The sequence below is a fragment of the Mesoplodon bidens genome (genome assembly GCF_964165515.1).
Source record: "Mesoplodon bidens genome assembly, chromosome: 19".
In the NCBI taxonomy this organism is placed as follows: Eukaryota; Metazoa; Chordata; class Mammalia; order Artiodactyla; family Ziphiidae; genus Mesoplodon; species Mesoplodon bidens.
The window spans coordinates 55,169,269-55,184,973 of NC_138179.1; the positions used below are offsets into that span (position 1 = coordinate 55,169,269).

Genomic DNA, 15,705 nt, shown 5'->3' on the forward strand with positions numbered 1-15,705 from the left:
GAAGGTTTAGAAGGCTGAAGCCTTTATCGTGCAAATACGAAATGGGGGACCTGATCAACTATACTTCAATAAGATTTAAAAAAAATAAAAAGTTTCAAAAAAAGAAAGTAAAAAAAAGAAAAGAAATAGGGGACACCCAAAAAGCTTTTGTGCCCAGGAGGACCCCACAGGGTCCTTCTCGGTTCAACAATACTTCTGTGAGGCAAGAGTTAATCTGGCTGAATTAATCCAGTCCCACTTCCAAGTCACAAGAAGAGCTCCCCATTTAGATAGAGCTGGGGGGCGGGGGGCGGTAGAGTGGAGTCAGCACTGGCCTTAGAGACACAACTCCTGGGTGCAAGTCCTAGCTCGAGGCTGGCCACAAAGATTTGAACAAGTCATGAAATCTCTCACAGGCTGGGTCTTCACATCTGCGAAGCGGTTCATAGCTTTATTATCCGTTAAATTAAGGAGGACAATGCATGTGAAAGCCCTTGGTAAACGATGAGGTGTTTTTATTACATGTAAGTGGCAAATAGTACAAGGTACAACGCTTTGCTGATTAGTCTTGCCCAGGAAACATAGCATCCCTTTCACAGCTATTCCTAGAAAATAGTTACCTATAATAGCTACTTCAGAACTCTCTCCAGCAGGGTTTCTCTATTCTGCTGACTGCTGAGAAGCTCTGAGCCGAATTTGGGACTCACCTGCAGCAAGGTCATAGATCCCTCTGGTAGCAGGTCTCTTTCCAGACTTATTTGGTTTGATTGATTGTCTGTCATTTTTCTCTTTTATTTGCACGACATTCTATTTTATGTCTCTGTCTTAAATTCCTTTTTGGGACACGGCAGGGTATAAGTTAAGTACGCAGTATATACACATAGAAACACCGGTCATTTTGCAAAAGCATTTTAAATGCCTTTATTTTTTAAAATAAATTTATTTATTTTATTTATTTATTTTTGGCTGTGTTGGGTCTTTGTTGCTGCGCTGGGGCTTTCTCTAGTTGTGGCGATCTGGGGCTACTCTTTGTTGGGGTATTCGGGCTTCTCACTGTGGTGGCTTCTCTTGTTGCAGAAAATGGGCTCTAGGCACACGGGCTTCAGTAGTTGTGGCGCGTGGGCTCATTAGTTGTGGCTCGCAGACTCTAGAGCGCAGGCTCAGTAGCTGTGGCGCAGGGGCTCAGTTGCTCCGTGGCATGTGGGATCTTCCCGGACAAGGGCTCGAACCCGTGTTCCCTGCATTGGCAGGCAGATTCTTAACCACGGTGCCACCTGGCAAGCCCAATGACACCGTTTTGTCTAGTTTAAAGCAAGGTTATGGGGCTTCCCTGATGGCGTAGTGGTTGAGAGTCCGCCTGCCGATGCAGGGGACACGAATTCGTGCCCTCGTCCGGGGAAGATCCCACATGCCGCGGAGCGGCTGGGCCCGTGAGCCATGGCCGCTGAGCCTGCGCGTCCGGAGCCTTTGCTCCGCAACGGGAGAGGCCACAACAGTGAGAGGCCCACGTACCGCAAAAAAAAAAAAAAAAAAAAAAAAAAAAGCAAGGTTATGTTTGTGACTTAAGCTGGGTCAAATACAGTGAATATAGTAAAATACAATCGCACTTGAGATGAACCACAGGAAGCCGCCCAGCACCGCACCTGGCTTATGAAAAGGGTCCGGCAAAGGCTAATTTCATGTGAAATTCACCAGACTCTTCCAGACACAGAGGCATTAAGCGGCTGTAAGGGGCTGTTAGAGGGATTCAACCCACTCCAGTTTTCCTGCCCTGCGTCTTTTGCCGGAACTGTTCCGGTGGGGTGTGGGGTGCGGAGCGAGGTGGAGGCGGGGCAAAGGCGGAACTCAAGCGCGAGCTGCGCGGGAGGCAGTGAGGCTCGCGGACAGGTGGATACGGTTTCTAAGGGAAGGAAAGCGAGAGGCCGCGATAGTAGGGAGGCTAGAGGTGGGCGCGGGGATTTTGTTACTCCTTAAGGTGCAGCGGAAACTCCGTTTACACACGAGCGGGAGAAGTGGTCCCAGACCGAGGCTGGGAAGTTGGGAGAGAAGCGCGGGAGCGGGACTGCAGCCCTTGGGTAGGGTGCGCTACGCGTTCGAAGAGCGCTGCGAGGACGGGCTCCGACAGCCTAGGGCGGGTGACCCGGCCGGGAGAAGGGAAGCGCGGGTGCCGCGGGGTAAAACGCCGGGTCCACGCGGTTCTCCGCAGAAAGGCCCCCTTTTTCACCTCGGACCACCAACAAGGTGGCGTCTGGCCAGCGTGGGGGTTCCGCGTACAAGGGACACAAACTGCACCACTCGCCCGGGGCTTCCGAGTCACCCAGACTCACTTGGATTCCCAGCTCTTCCACCTACTAGCTGATCACCCCACTTCTCCTCAGCTTCCCCGTCCTAAAAGTGGGGCTAATAACAGCACTCGTCTCTTGGGGCTGTTGGGACGAATAAATGGTACAACGTAAATAAAGCGTTTAGCCCCCAAGCCCTTGCCTGGTATCTATCACAAGCAGGGGCTGTGGTCATTACTGTCACCTTTTCGGCAATTCCCTGGCGGTCCAGTGGTTAGGACTCAGGGCGTCCACTGCACGGGGCACTGGGTTCGATCCCTGGTCCGGGAACTAAGATCCTGCAAGGTGCGGTCGTCCCCAAAGGACCACAAAGATGCCGGGACGGACTGGCGCCAAGCTGGGCGGAAGGCAAGACCCAGGCGGTGGGCGGGGGTTGGTGGTGACGTGGACGGGTCCGACCCAAGTTCTCGCGGCTTCCTCTACCCCGGGTCGGTGCCGAGGGCGGGACAATCGGCGGGGTGGCTGCCCGGCTCCACCACCTGGGAACGTGCGAGGCGGTGGGTTTCGGGATGACTTCGTGCGGGTGAGTGTCCCCGAAGCAGAGAAAAGCGGGAGGTCAGACTTGGCCAGCCGGACGCGCCGTCGGGTAACGGCCAGGTGCGGGGGCCGCGGCAGCCAGGGCCGAGGGAGGGGGCAGCCGGCCTCTAAATTAAGTCCAACCGGTCCCCTGCGTAGGTGGGGCAGCGAGGAGACAGTACCTGGGGACGGTATTGAGAGGCCCTGCTTGTTATCCAGCGCTGCGCTCCAGGGAACACTGGTTTTCGAGGTGGAAAATTCGACGTGGAGGTTGCCTCTCGTGCTTGGAGTGCGTAGCGCGGTGGTGCCGAGCGTGGGGGGCGGCCTGGAACCCGGACGCTCTGACCAGGGCTGGACATGTGGGTCCCTGGTGATGTGGGTCCGGACCGCGGGCTCTGGGCAGTCGGGAAACCGAGGCTGCTCCTTCTTACGCAGCTTCAGAAAACAGCTCAGGGTTTTGGAGTCAGGGGTTTCGAAAAGTAGGTTTTCAGGTTCAGGTGACAGCCTCGAGGCAGAGTGAGAGTCTGTTTTGGGGCTCCGGGCGCTAAAGACTCTAAGGAATAGCATAATAATTAACGGGGGAAAAGTAGACTTGGAGGGCTCATTTAGTTTTTATAAACCAGGAAGAAGGATCAGAAATACATTTTGTGCCTTTTTATCCCCAAAGTTTACTTTTTATTTTTCAAAACTAGGACGATCATTTAACGCTAACAAGGAAGGTGTCTCCCGACAATGCAAAAACGTGTTGGTCAGATGTTGTTTTATGAGCATTAAAATGAAGCACACGTTGTACAGAGGCTGTGGCGGAGTGAGGGGAAGGAGGCAGCCCTTGTGTCGCTGAAAATCCCTGGCTAAGGCTTTCGTTCCAGCACCTTTCTCATTCCCACACCCTGCCCTTAATGAGTGATGAGGAGTCCTGGCACCAGGCTCCAAACTGGTGCCAACGAATTTAAAGCTGGCAAGTCCTCGGCAAACTTGACTTTCCTTTCACATATGGACAGCTGGAATCGTGAACAAAAGGTCTGGGTTTTAAATGATGTTGTTGCTGTTTAATTTACATCTCTATGATCTTAAGGCGGCTGGCCTTTGTGGCCTTGGGGAACTAACGTTTCTTCCTCCGAAGAAACTATTTCTTTTAAACTTTTCTTTGCCTTTTTAGTTTTCTTTTTTTATTAAAAAGTATCTGGCTTTGGGGCTTCCCTGGTGGCGCACTGGTTGAGAGTCTGCCTGCCGATGCAGGGGACACGGGTTCGTGCCCCCACCGGAGCCATGGCCGCTGAGCCTGTGCGTCCGGAGCCTGTGCTCCGCAACGGGAGAGGCCACTACAGTGAAAGGCCCGCGTACCGCAAAAAAGAAAAAAAAAAAAAGTATCTGGCTTTGAAATAGGTATTTCTGATTTTTGTCCCTCTGAGATAGGCTAGTTGACTCCAACACACCCTACCAACCCAGGAAATGATCACTACAGTAGCATGCAGTAAACTCAGTAAATGTTAGGGGTTTTTTTTGCATATTAGTAAGCTTTTTTTAAAACTAAAATGCCAGTGACTTAGGCTAGCTGGCAGGAATAATCTAGGTTTTCATGTTTTTTATTCTTTGGTAATACTGCAGGACCTTCATCAGCAAATGCAGCATGTGGCATATGAGTCAGGGAAAATAAAGCAGCGTTATGTTGAGCAGGGTATCTCCAAAAACAGTTTTCAGACTGATGGGAAATACAGACAAGAGGGCTGTTAGTTGGTAAATTCATTTCATTTCCTTCAGTGTGGAGCTCTTATTTGTTACGTATAGGCCCTGTTCTAGATTGTGCCACTAGTGCTCACCGAAGCACTCTTTGAAGAATTATGTCCATGCCATAGTTGTGGAAATGGAGAATGAAATGAAGTTTGCCCAAGGACTGCAATGGAAGGAGCAGGTTGGAATCCAACACCATTTGGGGATAAAGCCAATATTTTTTTGATTGTGTGGGACATTCTATTCATAATATTTCATTCCACAAAAGTTTGATAATCCTACCACGTGCGAGGCATCGTACTAGGTACTGGGAATACAACAGACACGACCTCTTGGAGAAGTTAACGACTCTAGCATATTTGACATCATCAGCTGATCATGTATTAATACTCCCCTTCTCTATAGGACAGAATTATTTTCAGTAATAATATGTAATACCAATGATAATTACTGTTGTCTTGCTTTCTTTTCATTTGAAGACAATTTTTCAAAACTACAATTTTTAAAGGTATGCAACTGGGTAAAATATTTTATGTATGAATTAATCCATAAGTGGTACATTCACACTTACCAGACAAAATATACTTGGCAGTTTGCACTGTTTTAAATTTTAAACACTAATGAAAAACTCAAAGTGGTCAGTCACACTAATGGCCGAATTGAAGTAACTGATGCTTGGTTTCATCTTTAAAATCACTGTGCTGTTAGTGTTTATTTCACATCTATTGCGTAGATGGAGGAATGAGTAGTGCCCCCTAGGTTAGGGACACAAACTTCTCCCCAAGCCAGCCTGAACAATTCTGAATGTTACGTATTTACTCTGATTGCAAGTTTACTCTTGAAAGGAACCTATGTTGCTGAGCCAGGTAGTATGTTAAAATCTCACACCATGATTGTGGATATGTCTATTTCTCCTTTTAATTCTTTCAGGATTTTGCTTTATGTATTTTGAGGCTATGTTATTAGAATAAAGAATTGTTATCTCTTCCTGTGAACTGAATATTTTATAACTTGAGGTATTTATCTGTGGTTTTGACTTTTTGTCTTAAAAGTCTACTTCATTTGATATTAATATAGAGATATCAACTTTATCTTCGTTACACTTGGCATATTTATCTTCCTTTTTACTCTCAGTTTCTATATCACTGTTTTAGATATGTCTCCTGCAAACCGTGTATAACTGGGCTTCTTTTTTCCATCCAGTCTGATTACTTTATGTTTTAATTGGAGCATTTAATCAATTTACATTTATGTAATTATTGATACAATTGGTTTAAATCTAACATCTCAATAAGTCCTTTCTTTTTTTTTTTTAATTTTTTAATTAGTTTCTGCTTTATAACAAAGTGAATCAGTCATACATATACATCTGTTCCCACATCCCTTCCCTCATGCATCTCCCTCTCTCCCACCCTCCCCATCCCACCCCTCCAGGCGGTCACAAAGCACCGAGCTGATCTCCCTGTGCTCTGTGGCTGCTTCCCACTATCTATCTACCTTTCAATAAGTCCTTTCTATTTGTTCTACCTGATCTATGTTCTTCTCTTTTCTTGTGTTATTTTGTGTTCTTTTTTTTTATTATCCCATTTTCCTATTGAATATTATTTCTTATTTGTACTATTTCTATAGTAGTTACTCTATAGATTATAACATATTCTTGACCTATCATAGTCTAAAATTACTTGGTATTTTTAATCTTCTTCCTAGACAATGCAAAGACCTTGGAACAATTTTAGTCTGTTTGCTGCCTTTCCTGATTTACATGTCATTACGTTACCCTTTTTTGGTTATATTGTGCTTTATAATTTTTTTTACTGTTTTGTTTAGGAACAAAACAGTATTATTTTATACAGTCAGTAGTCATCTAGACTTACCCACTTATTTGTCATTTTTATTTCTCTTCCTTCTTTCCTTATGATCTTCCTTCTGGAGTAATGTGCCTTTAGTAGTTACTTTAGTGCAAGTATACTGGTGACAGATTCCCTCAAATGTTGCTTGTCTGAAAATGCCTTTATGGGCACCTTGATTTTTGAATAGTTCTGACGGTATAGAAGATATTTCAGTGTCTCTGGCTTCCCGTATAATCTGCTGGAAAGTTAACTAGCAATCTCTTTTAAAGGTAATCTTTTCTCTTCTGGCTGTTCTCCTTGTATTTTATTTATTTATTTATTGAAAAGCACTTGTTAACATTTAATTAATCTCCCACCATGTGGGTTCAAGCTACCAGGACACATGCCCCACCCACACCCTTAATCTCAGCTCTTCTGCTGAAGAATTTGGCCTTCAGTTGACAGGCTGCTTTGGGAGCTTTCTCTTCCCCAGAACTTTGTAGTAGCCTGATGGCACCACATCAGTGACAGGAGCCGCTCCAGTCTTGTTCTTGGTGGCATTTACTCGTGTCTGCTCACTGACCAAGGTTCCACAATTTATCAAGGTTGACAGCTGGGCAGAAGCTCTGGTTCTTCTTTAAGTGGTAATGCCTCCTATCAACTTTCCCAAAGTATCCTCGGTGACTGGGGAGAGAAGGCAACCATTTTCATTACCTCACTCCAATTAAAAAGCTATGTTTATCATCTTCACAGTCCATCTCCCCCCATTACAGTGTAAAAGTTGTTCACTCTTGCAGAAGAGTGACATAGCAGGTACTCCACTTGTTGAATAAAACAAATCTTTAAAAAGCCACCAGGGACTTCCCTGGCGGTCCAGTGGGTAAGACTCCGCGTTCCCAATGCAGGGGGCTCGGGTTTGATCCCGGGTCAGGGAACTAGATCCCACATGCATGCCACAACTAAGAAGTCTGCATGCCACAACTAAAGATCCCATGTGCTGCATCTAAGACCCGGTGCAGCCAAAATAAATAAATAAATAATAAAAATAAAATGTAAAACAAAAAGCCACCGAAGACTATCAGATGGGAAGGACTAGCCTTTTCATGGAACCAGAATAAGTCACTGAGAAAGTCAGTGCCAAGACTAGAATTTAGGTCACTTGACAGCTTCTACACACTCCTATAACAGAGGTCTCCTAAACATTCCCCTAATTTGTGGGCATAAGTGGATCTAACAGTTGTGTGAGTCAATCTGACACATGTCACTAACCTGGTGACTGACTATGCCATGAGGGCCACAGCCAGTGAGTAACGTCAGCAGTTACTCTTGGAGGACTCTAGCACATTAAGGCGATAGCTGATACCCAAGTGTGACTAGCCTCGATTCTCCTTGTATTTTAATTTTTACTACTGATATAATGTTCTTTGGTGCGTATTTATTTTTAAATTTTCTTCCTTGTGGCTTAAATAGAATTTCTTGAAAACTCCTTCATTAATTTGGAAAGTTTTCAATCATTTTTTTTCTTCACGTATTACTCTGCCCCGTTCTCTCTCCTCTAATACTCCAGTGCTCACTGTATCCTCTGTGTCCTTAATTCTTTTCAGTAATTTGAGATCTTTTGTGCCTCTGTCATTCATTTTGGCAGTTAATCTTCTTATTTTATATATATATATATATTTTGTTTATGATTTTTTTTCTGTTACTGTGGCTTTATTATTTCATCTCAGGTTTGTTCTGTAATGTAGAAATGAAAGAAGGCCTAGGAGGTACTCTGTTCTATAAAGTCAGGGAACAGAACTGTTTTTAAAACAAAGTTGCATTAAATTGTGTCATCCTATCTCCGTACATACAGTAGGATCAACACAGGCAACAGCAGAGATTTGCACTGCCTCTCCTCCTAATACTAGCTGAGAGGCCCTTTGAAATTGGAAGAGTTGGTTAGAACCCATCCTGAGTAGAAGTTTGAAGAGGAAGGAGTATCTCAAACCCCTGAAGTAGAATAATCTGGGCAAGAACCAGCCCTATACAATACAAAACTTAAAGAATAAAAACAAAGGCCACAGGAAAGCCATGGTGTAGCCATCTTGTGAGATCTTCTGTTAGGTTAAAGGAGTATAAAATGAATCATCTGAATGTGGGACTTCCCTTTTAAATTTTCAATTTTAAAGCAATAGAAACTGATCACCCTACCCAGAGCCAAAATTATATTATGAAGGCCCTATCCTGAAATATTCAGCTTGTACCAGAATAACTCCTATAAACAGCACATTCATTACAAATAACTACTTTATTAGCAGTCCCACATTAAATCTACTTACTTGAAGAGCTTCTGAAGTGTTTAACGTTCCAGAACTATCTTGAATTGCTCTTAGCATTAAAAAAGAGTAGATGGTGAAGGGCCGGTAGCCCAGCAGGCCTACTCGATACCCCTTATCTGAAAAAACATTCTTATATAAGCTAATTCAGACACACAAACTTTACCTGCTTCTGATTTAAGAGTTTTACTGACAGAGAAAAAAACAAACCTGTGAGGAGACCCACTCCCTTTGCCACATAGCTCAGGCATTTTTTCCCCAACATTATTCAGACAGTGAGAGAAGTCAGGTCTCTCCAGTTTCAGTTAGTTCTCTTAGAGACATAAGATTGGCCAATAGCAGTTAGTCCTGAGACAACCCCAAGGCACTATGATATCAAAGGTACTTCATACCTACACCCGCAAACCAAAGAATTCACATAGAGATTAATACACTCTAGAAGGAATAAACGTTTCAGATCAGCTTGTGACTACTGACCTGTCTCGTGTTTATACCATAAGAAAAGCCGATATAATAGCTGTTTTCCTGGCAGGTCACAACAGGAAGAGGCCTGTGAAGAACCTCAGGGAGCAGTCCTCTCCATTAGGCTGCAGCACTTAAGGTTTATCTCAGGAAAAAAGCCAACGATTCAGTCCTTGGCATCTCCTACTCCATCTGCATTGATGGCAAACATAGCTTCAGCTTCAGGAAGACAAGGAGAGTCATAGATTCTGCAGATTCTGGTTTCCCCTCTTCCTTTTCTCAGCCTTGTCGTTGAGGCATAAGCAATGATATTTCCTCCAATAGGTTTTTTAGGATCTGCAGCAAACATGGCTGCTCCATCCACTTGGGCTACCACTGCTACACCAAACTCATCAGCAAGTCGCAGAAGCATCCGCAGAAACCTGGCCAAGTGCATCTGCCTGGCTGAAAGCTCACCTTGACCCGAATAGTCTGTTCTGTAGAGGGCGGTGGCACTGTCTACAATTAGCAGTGCATACCTGGACTCTACCATCATGGCTGATGCTTGATAAAGGAGCTGGGTCTGGTGGTCTGTGTTGAACCCTCGAGCATATGCTACATTATCAAGGACATCACTGCCAGAGAGGCCATATCTCTCAGCCACTGCTAGCAGCCGTTCTGGCCTAAAGGTACCCTCGGTGTCAATGTACATGGCCTTTCCTTCACCTCCACCTCGGTCAATGGGAAGCTGGCATGTTACAGCCAACGTATGACAGATCTGGGTCTTCCCAGTTCGGAATTCTCCAAACATGTCTGTGATGGATCCAGTCTCAATTCCTCCTTGAAGTAGTTTGTCAAGCTCTTTGGAGCCAGAAGTAATCTGTATGATCTCAGACCGCCTTTGGTGGAACTCGGTTGCAGTGGTGAAACCCATTGGAACTAATTTAGCTGCCTCAGAATTTTATCAGCTTTGGCTTCACTAATTCTCTTAATATTTATTAGCTCCTTCTTTGGTGCATAGGCAACAGCCTCCACAGTATGGAATCCAGCTTCTTCCAATTTCTTCACATCATTGGCATGTATGCCACATTGCTGTAATCGAGAAATAGGCTGTGGGCCAAAGCTCTCTTCTTCCACTGAAGTATCTGCATTTGCTTCAAGCTGCACCTGCATAGCCATTACTTAGTGTTCAATACTCCGCCTGCAGCGTAACTCGCCCGGGCGGGCTGCGTGCTCCGACTACAGTCCGCCGGACCCGCGCGCGCCCGACCCCGGACGGACTGCAGACCCCCTCGCCTGCGCCCCACTTCTCTACGCCCTTGCTCCGGCCTTCTGCACGAAACCCGGGCGAGTTTCAACTCCTAACTGTGCTCCTGGGGCGCGTCTCAGGTCTCTTCAGGCCTCGGTCTCAGGCGGCAGCGCCCACTCCGTCTAATGCTCTTATTTTATTTTTTTATTGAAATATAGTTGATTTACAATGTTTCAGGTGTACAGCAAAGTGATTCAGTTATATATATACATATATTTATATCTATTCTTTTTCAGTTTCTTTTCCATAATAGGTTATTACAAGACACTGAATATAGTTCCTTGTGCTGTACGGTAGGTCCTTGTTGTTTATCTGCTTTATATATAGCAGTGTATATCTGTTAATCTCAAATTCCTAATTTATTCCTCCCGCCCCTCCGCCCGCCTTGGCAGTTATAGTCTGACTTATCTTCCAGTCTTGTCTAATTGTCTGTTAAATTCATCCACTTAACTTTTCAATAGTGTTATTTTATTTTGTATTTCTAAAATTTCTGTCTGTTTCTTTTTGTATTCTCCAATTTTGTGTTAAAATTCTCAATAATTAATTTATAGTTCTTTAATACTAAGTCTATTTACTTCACAATATATGTCTGATAACTCCAGTATCTGAAGCCCTGTGTTTTTATTGCCTTATTTTCCTCTTTTTAAAAACGCTATCTCCGCATGTGCCAAACAGTGTCTTTACAAAATAGTTCGTGAAAATAATCTGAGACCTAGGATAACTTCTGCCAGAGATGATTTATGTTTCGTTCTGCTAGGCACTGGGTTCACTAGCAATGAGGGATTGCCTCAATCCAACTTCAAGAGATGACGGGAAGCCTTGTGGCCATGCCTGGGAATTCCTGTCCGATTCTGGTTCACTCCTCCGAGGTGTAAGCCATTGGAGTTCCAATGCAAAGCAAAGGGGATTCACCAGGAAACCCCCGCCCCCCACCCCTGCCGCCCATCTCCACTCACGATGGATCTTGGACTCTTAACGTTTATTCCCTTAACCCCAAGGGGCTGAGATAAACATGCACAGCCTGTGAGCTGCCCACTTAGGAATCAGCAAACACATCCAGAGGAAAAAGTAACCTCCATCCTTAGCCTCCGTTATCTCTTGAATCCAGTCCCAGTAATTCTTCACTGTCTTGGTAGCCATCTGATCCTTTCAGGCAGATTTGTTGTTGTTGTTGTTGTTCAGCTTTTCTAGTTGTCATCAGTGAGAAAGTTGGTCTGAGTTGCCTAGTCCATTGTTATTGGAGGCAGAAGTCTCTTTTGCCTCTCAGGCTCTTAGACTAGCCAGTAGAGGAGGCAGGAGCTCCATCAGAATGTTTTTCTGACTTTCTACCAATCACAGTAGAGGATGGGGTATAGCCAATCCTAACTTAGTTCAAGGAAATAAAAGATAATGTTATCTGTGTTCTTAATATAGTGAAGCAATTCATAGGTATTATATAATTACATAATAACTCATAGTTATTATGTAAATAATTTGACTAAGTTTCTGTTACTTGCAACCAAAAATTCCTGACTAAAATATTTAAAAGTAGCGTGTATATATCACCTTTGCCCACAATTTCACCAAACCTTATTTATAATTAATTAATTAATATATTTATTTTATTTATTTGGCTACGTTGGGTCTTCATTGCTGCACGTGGGCTTTCTCTAGTTGCAGCGAGCGGGGGTTACTCTTCGTTGTGGTGCGTGGGCTTCTCACTGCAGTGGCTTCTCTTGTTGCGGAGCACGGGCTCTAGGCGCACGGGCTTCAGTAGTCGTGACACGTGGGCTCAGTGGTTGTGGCTCACGGGCTCTAGAGTGCAGGCTCAATAGTTGTGGTGCTCGGGCTTAGTTGCTCTGTGGCATGTGGGATCTTCCCTGACCAGGGCTCGAACCAGTGTCCCCTGCATTGGCAGGCGGATTCTTAACCACTGCGCCACCAGGGAAGTCCCACCCTTTTTAGTTATTAACTTAATAGGCATAAAATGCTACTTCAGTGTTATTTTCAATATCAATCTTTTTAACTTACAGGTGAGAACAAATATTTTCCTGTGTGTTCACCTACTAAATGTACTTATCCTTTGGTCAGTCATTTCTTCATACTCTGTGCCCATTTATTACTTGGTGTCTTGGTGTTTTTCTCATAGGTAAATTAAGATTAAACCTTTGCTCTCATATTTGTTAGGAACCATTTCAGTAGTCCAATGCTACCATTTTTTTTTTTTTTTGCGGTACGCGGGCCTCTCACTGTTGTGGCCTCTCCCAGTGCGGAGCACAGGCTCCAGACGCGCCGGCTCAGCGGCCATGGCTCACGGGCCCAGCCGCTCCGCGGCATGTGGGATCTTCCCGGACCAGGGCACGAGCCCGTGTCCCCTGCATCGGCAGGCGGACCCTCAATCACTGCTCCACCAGGGAAGCCCCAATGCTACCATTTTGATTTCAGTTTTTTTTCCACTGTGCAGACATTTTAAAAAGTTCTGATGCATCTTTAAGTATTTAAATCTTTCTCTTTGCAGATGTTTCTATGCTGTCAAAGTGTCATGGTTCACAAAGGGATTATTGTAATAAAGCGCACAGAATCATGAGACTACTTTTTTAGGCAAAAGGAAAATCTTGACTAATCGGTGTCTACTGTCTGCAGAGACAGCTTAACATCAGACCCTACTTGCTCGGGTACAAGAGTGCTTTGGGGCAATGAGGGTCACCACCTTTGACTCAGGACTCAGGCTGCTTCTCTAGTTTCTGCCTGGTCCCAAAGCTCAACAGCCTCACCTGGCTTGAAGGGACAAGTTGCCATCAGCTGATACACATGACAAGCTCATTTCCTTATTTCTCACTGACTTTATAAACTGGATTATGGTCCTTTTTCGAATGTTTCTCAAATATGGTCCAACCAGAATAGCAGACCCATACAATTATAATTTTAATATCCCCACGTAAGCACATAAACTGTGATTTTAACAGTGTAGAACGTTTGTAGTCGTCTGTTAAAAATTCGGCTGTTGAACATTTTATTAGGAATCTCCTACCGAACAATTCCTATTAATGACTGCATCACAAAATGCTGTCCCTAGCTGGAACCAGCTTTGGTAAATCAAAACTCCAAGCTGAGAGGGGTCTGATCAGATGGTTGAACTTGACTAAGAGGAAGTAAAGGCCTTTTTTCTGCAGGCATGTCTATAACTTGAATAGTTTAAATATATCTATCTTGTTCTGAATGCCATTTTAGAAAATTCAGATGTTACAGAAATATATAACAAAATAGTGAAAATTCCACATAAAATTCCACTCAAGTATTTCTGGACTTTGTTTGTTTGTTTTTAATATTTATTTGGCTGCATCGGGTCTTAGCCGCGGCACACGATATCTTTTGTTGCGGCATGTGGGCTTCTCTCTAGATGTGGTGCTTGGGCTCTAGAGTGCTCGGGCTCAGTAGATGTGGCACGGCGAGCTCTCTAGTTGCTGCGCAGAGGCTTAGTTGCAGTGTGTGGGCTTAGTTGCCCCTTGGCATGTGAGATCTTAGTTCCCCAACCAGGGATCAAACCTGCTTCCCCTGCATTGGAAGGCAGATTCTTAACCACTGGACCACCAGGGAAGTCCCAAGTATTTCTGGACTTTGGCTTACTTTGGTTTATTCCATTTACCTATATGCTTATTCTTGAATCAATAACATGCTTTTAGTTAACTCTAGCTTTACAATAATTTTGTTCTCTAGTAGTATGGCTCTCCTTATGTATAATATCTTCCTTGCTATTCTCATGTGTTACTTCCAGTTAGAGTCATTTTGACAAATGAAAAAAAAATTTTGTTGTGGGTTCATTTATGTAGTTATTGTATTGAATTTATACATTAATATAGGGAGAAGTTCCATTTTCACAATGTGGAATTAGTCTAGTCAATAATAAGAAATTTATCATCTCCATTTATTTGTACTTCCCTAATATACTGGTTTTTCTTAATTCTTTTAATTAATTAATTAATTTATTAATTTATTAGCTGTGTTGGGTCTTTGTTGCTGTGCACTGGCTTTCTCTAGTTGCACAGAGCGGGGGCTACTCTTCATTGCGGTGCGCTGGCTTGTCATTCCGGTGGCTTCTATTGTTGCGGAGCACGGGCTCTAGGCGTGGGCTTCAGTAGTGCAGCCAGCAGGCTCAGTAGTTGCAGCGTGTGGGCTCAGTAGTGTGGCTCACAGGCTTAGTTGCTCCCCGGCGTGTGGGATCTTCCTGGACCAGGGATAGAACCCGTGTCCCCTGCATTGGCAGGCGGATTCTTAACCACTGCGCCACCAGGGAAATCCCTTTCATTACGTTTTGACTCATGGTTGTTGGCTTATAGAAAACTGGGTAATGTAGTGTTTAAAAGTGTGGTCTGGTTTTGAATCCTGCATCTAACACCAACCAACTGTGCAAGTTGCTTTCGCCCTCAGCTAATTCATCTGTTAATTGGGTGGAGTAATGGAACGTCTTTATTATGTTGTTGTGAGAATTAAATGAGATGATACACACAAAGATCTTGGCAGAGGGGTAAGACATAGTACGTGGTCATTAGATTATAACTATAATTATTATTATTTTTAAAATATTTATTTTGGGGCTTCCCTGGTGGCACAGTTTAAGAGTCCGCCTGCCGATGCAGAGGACATGGGTTCGTGCCCCGGTCCGGGAGGATCCCACATGCCGCGGAGCGGCTGGGCCCATGAGCCATGGCTGCTGAACCTGCGCATCCAGAGCCTGTGCTCCGCAACGGGAGAGGCCACAGCAGTGAGAGACCCGCGTACCACAAAAAAAAAAAAAAAGAAAAAAAAAGAAAAAAAAATTTATTTTGTAATTAGCTACCCTACTAAAATCTCAGTTTCTAATAGTTTCCCATTTAAAACATTTTAGTTTTTCCAAATATGCAATTATTACATCTTGTAAATAATTATGTTTTTAATTACCCTTTTAGTTATATCATTTTAGTCCATAAGCTAATTTTATTGCATTTATTAATACTTTCATGATAATATTAAATAATAGCAGTGGGCATTCTTATCTTGTTCCTGGATATAATGGAGTTTTGCATAATGCTGGCTTTGGCTTGAAAGGTAAATCTTTTGCCATGTTAAGAAAGCATCCCCCTATTCTTATTTTACCTGAGGAATTTTTACTTAATTGTTTATAAATCCCAAAGTTTTATTTTTAAAATTGTCAAACTAAAGAAAGCTCGAAACAATGTTACTGAATACACTCATACACCCTGCACCTAGATCCACCTAGATTAATA

At 43.9% G+C, this 15,705-nt stretch overlaps 2 protein-coding genes across 4 annotated transcripts in view; one reads left to right on the forward strand and one right to left on the reverse strand.

Moving 5' to 3' along the window:
- The first annotated feature begins 2,751 nt into the window (after positions 1-2,751).
- The window catches only part of B4GALNT2 (beta-1,4-N-acetyl-galactosaminyltransferase 2 (SID blood group)), a 51,578-nt gene continuing 38,624 nt past the window's right edge, over positions 2,752-15,705 (forward strand). For 2 of the 3 annotated variants that reach the window (XR_014013912.1, XM_081218289.1), the window contains exon 1: positions 2,752-2,844. Coding sequence is in view for 1 of the 3 variants with exons in the window: in XM_081218289.1 (XP_081074415.1) it covers positions 2,831-2,844 (14 nt within the window). In the remaining 2 variants the exon portion in view is untranslated. Of the gene's footprint in view, positions 2,845-2,877; positions 2,919-15,705 lie in introns of those variants that run through there. The other variant, XM_081218290.1, reaches the window with a different exon arrangement.
- Positions 9,341-10,522, reverse strand: LOC308607453 (DNA repair protein RAD51 homolog 1-like; the record flags this gene model as incomplete). The annotated part of the gene is given in 2 exon segments (XM_081219342.1): positions 9,341-10,110; positions 10,113-10,522. Coding segments are annotated over 2 exon segments (990 nt in total). The 5' UTR covers positions 10,333-10,522.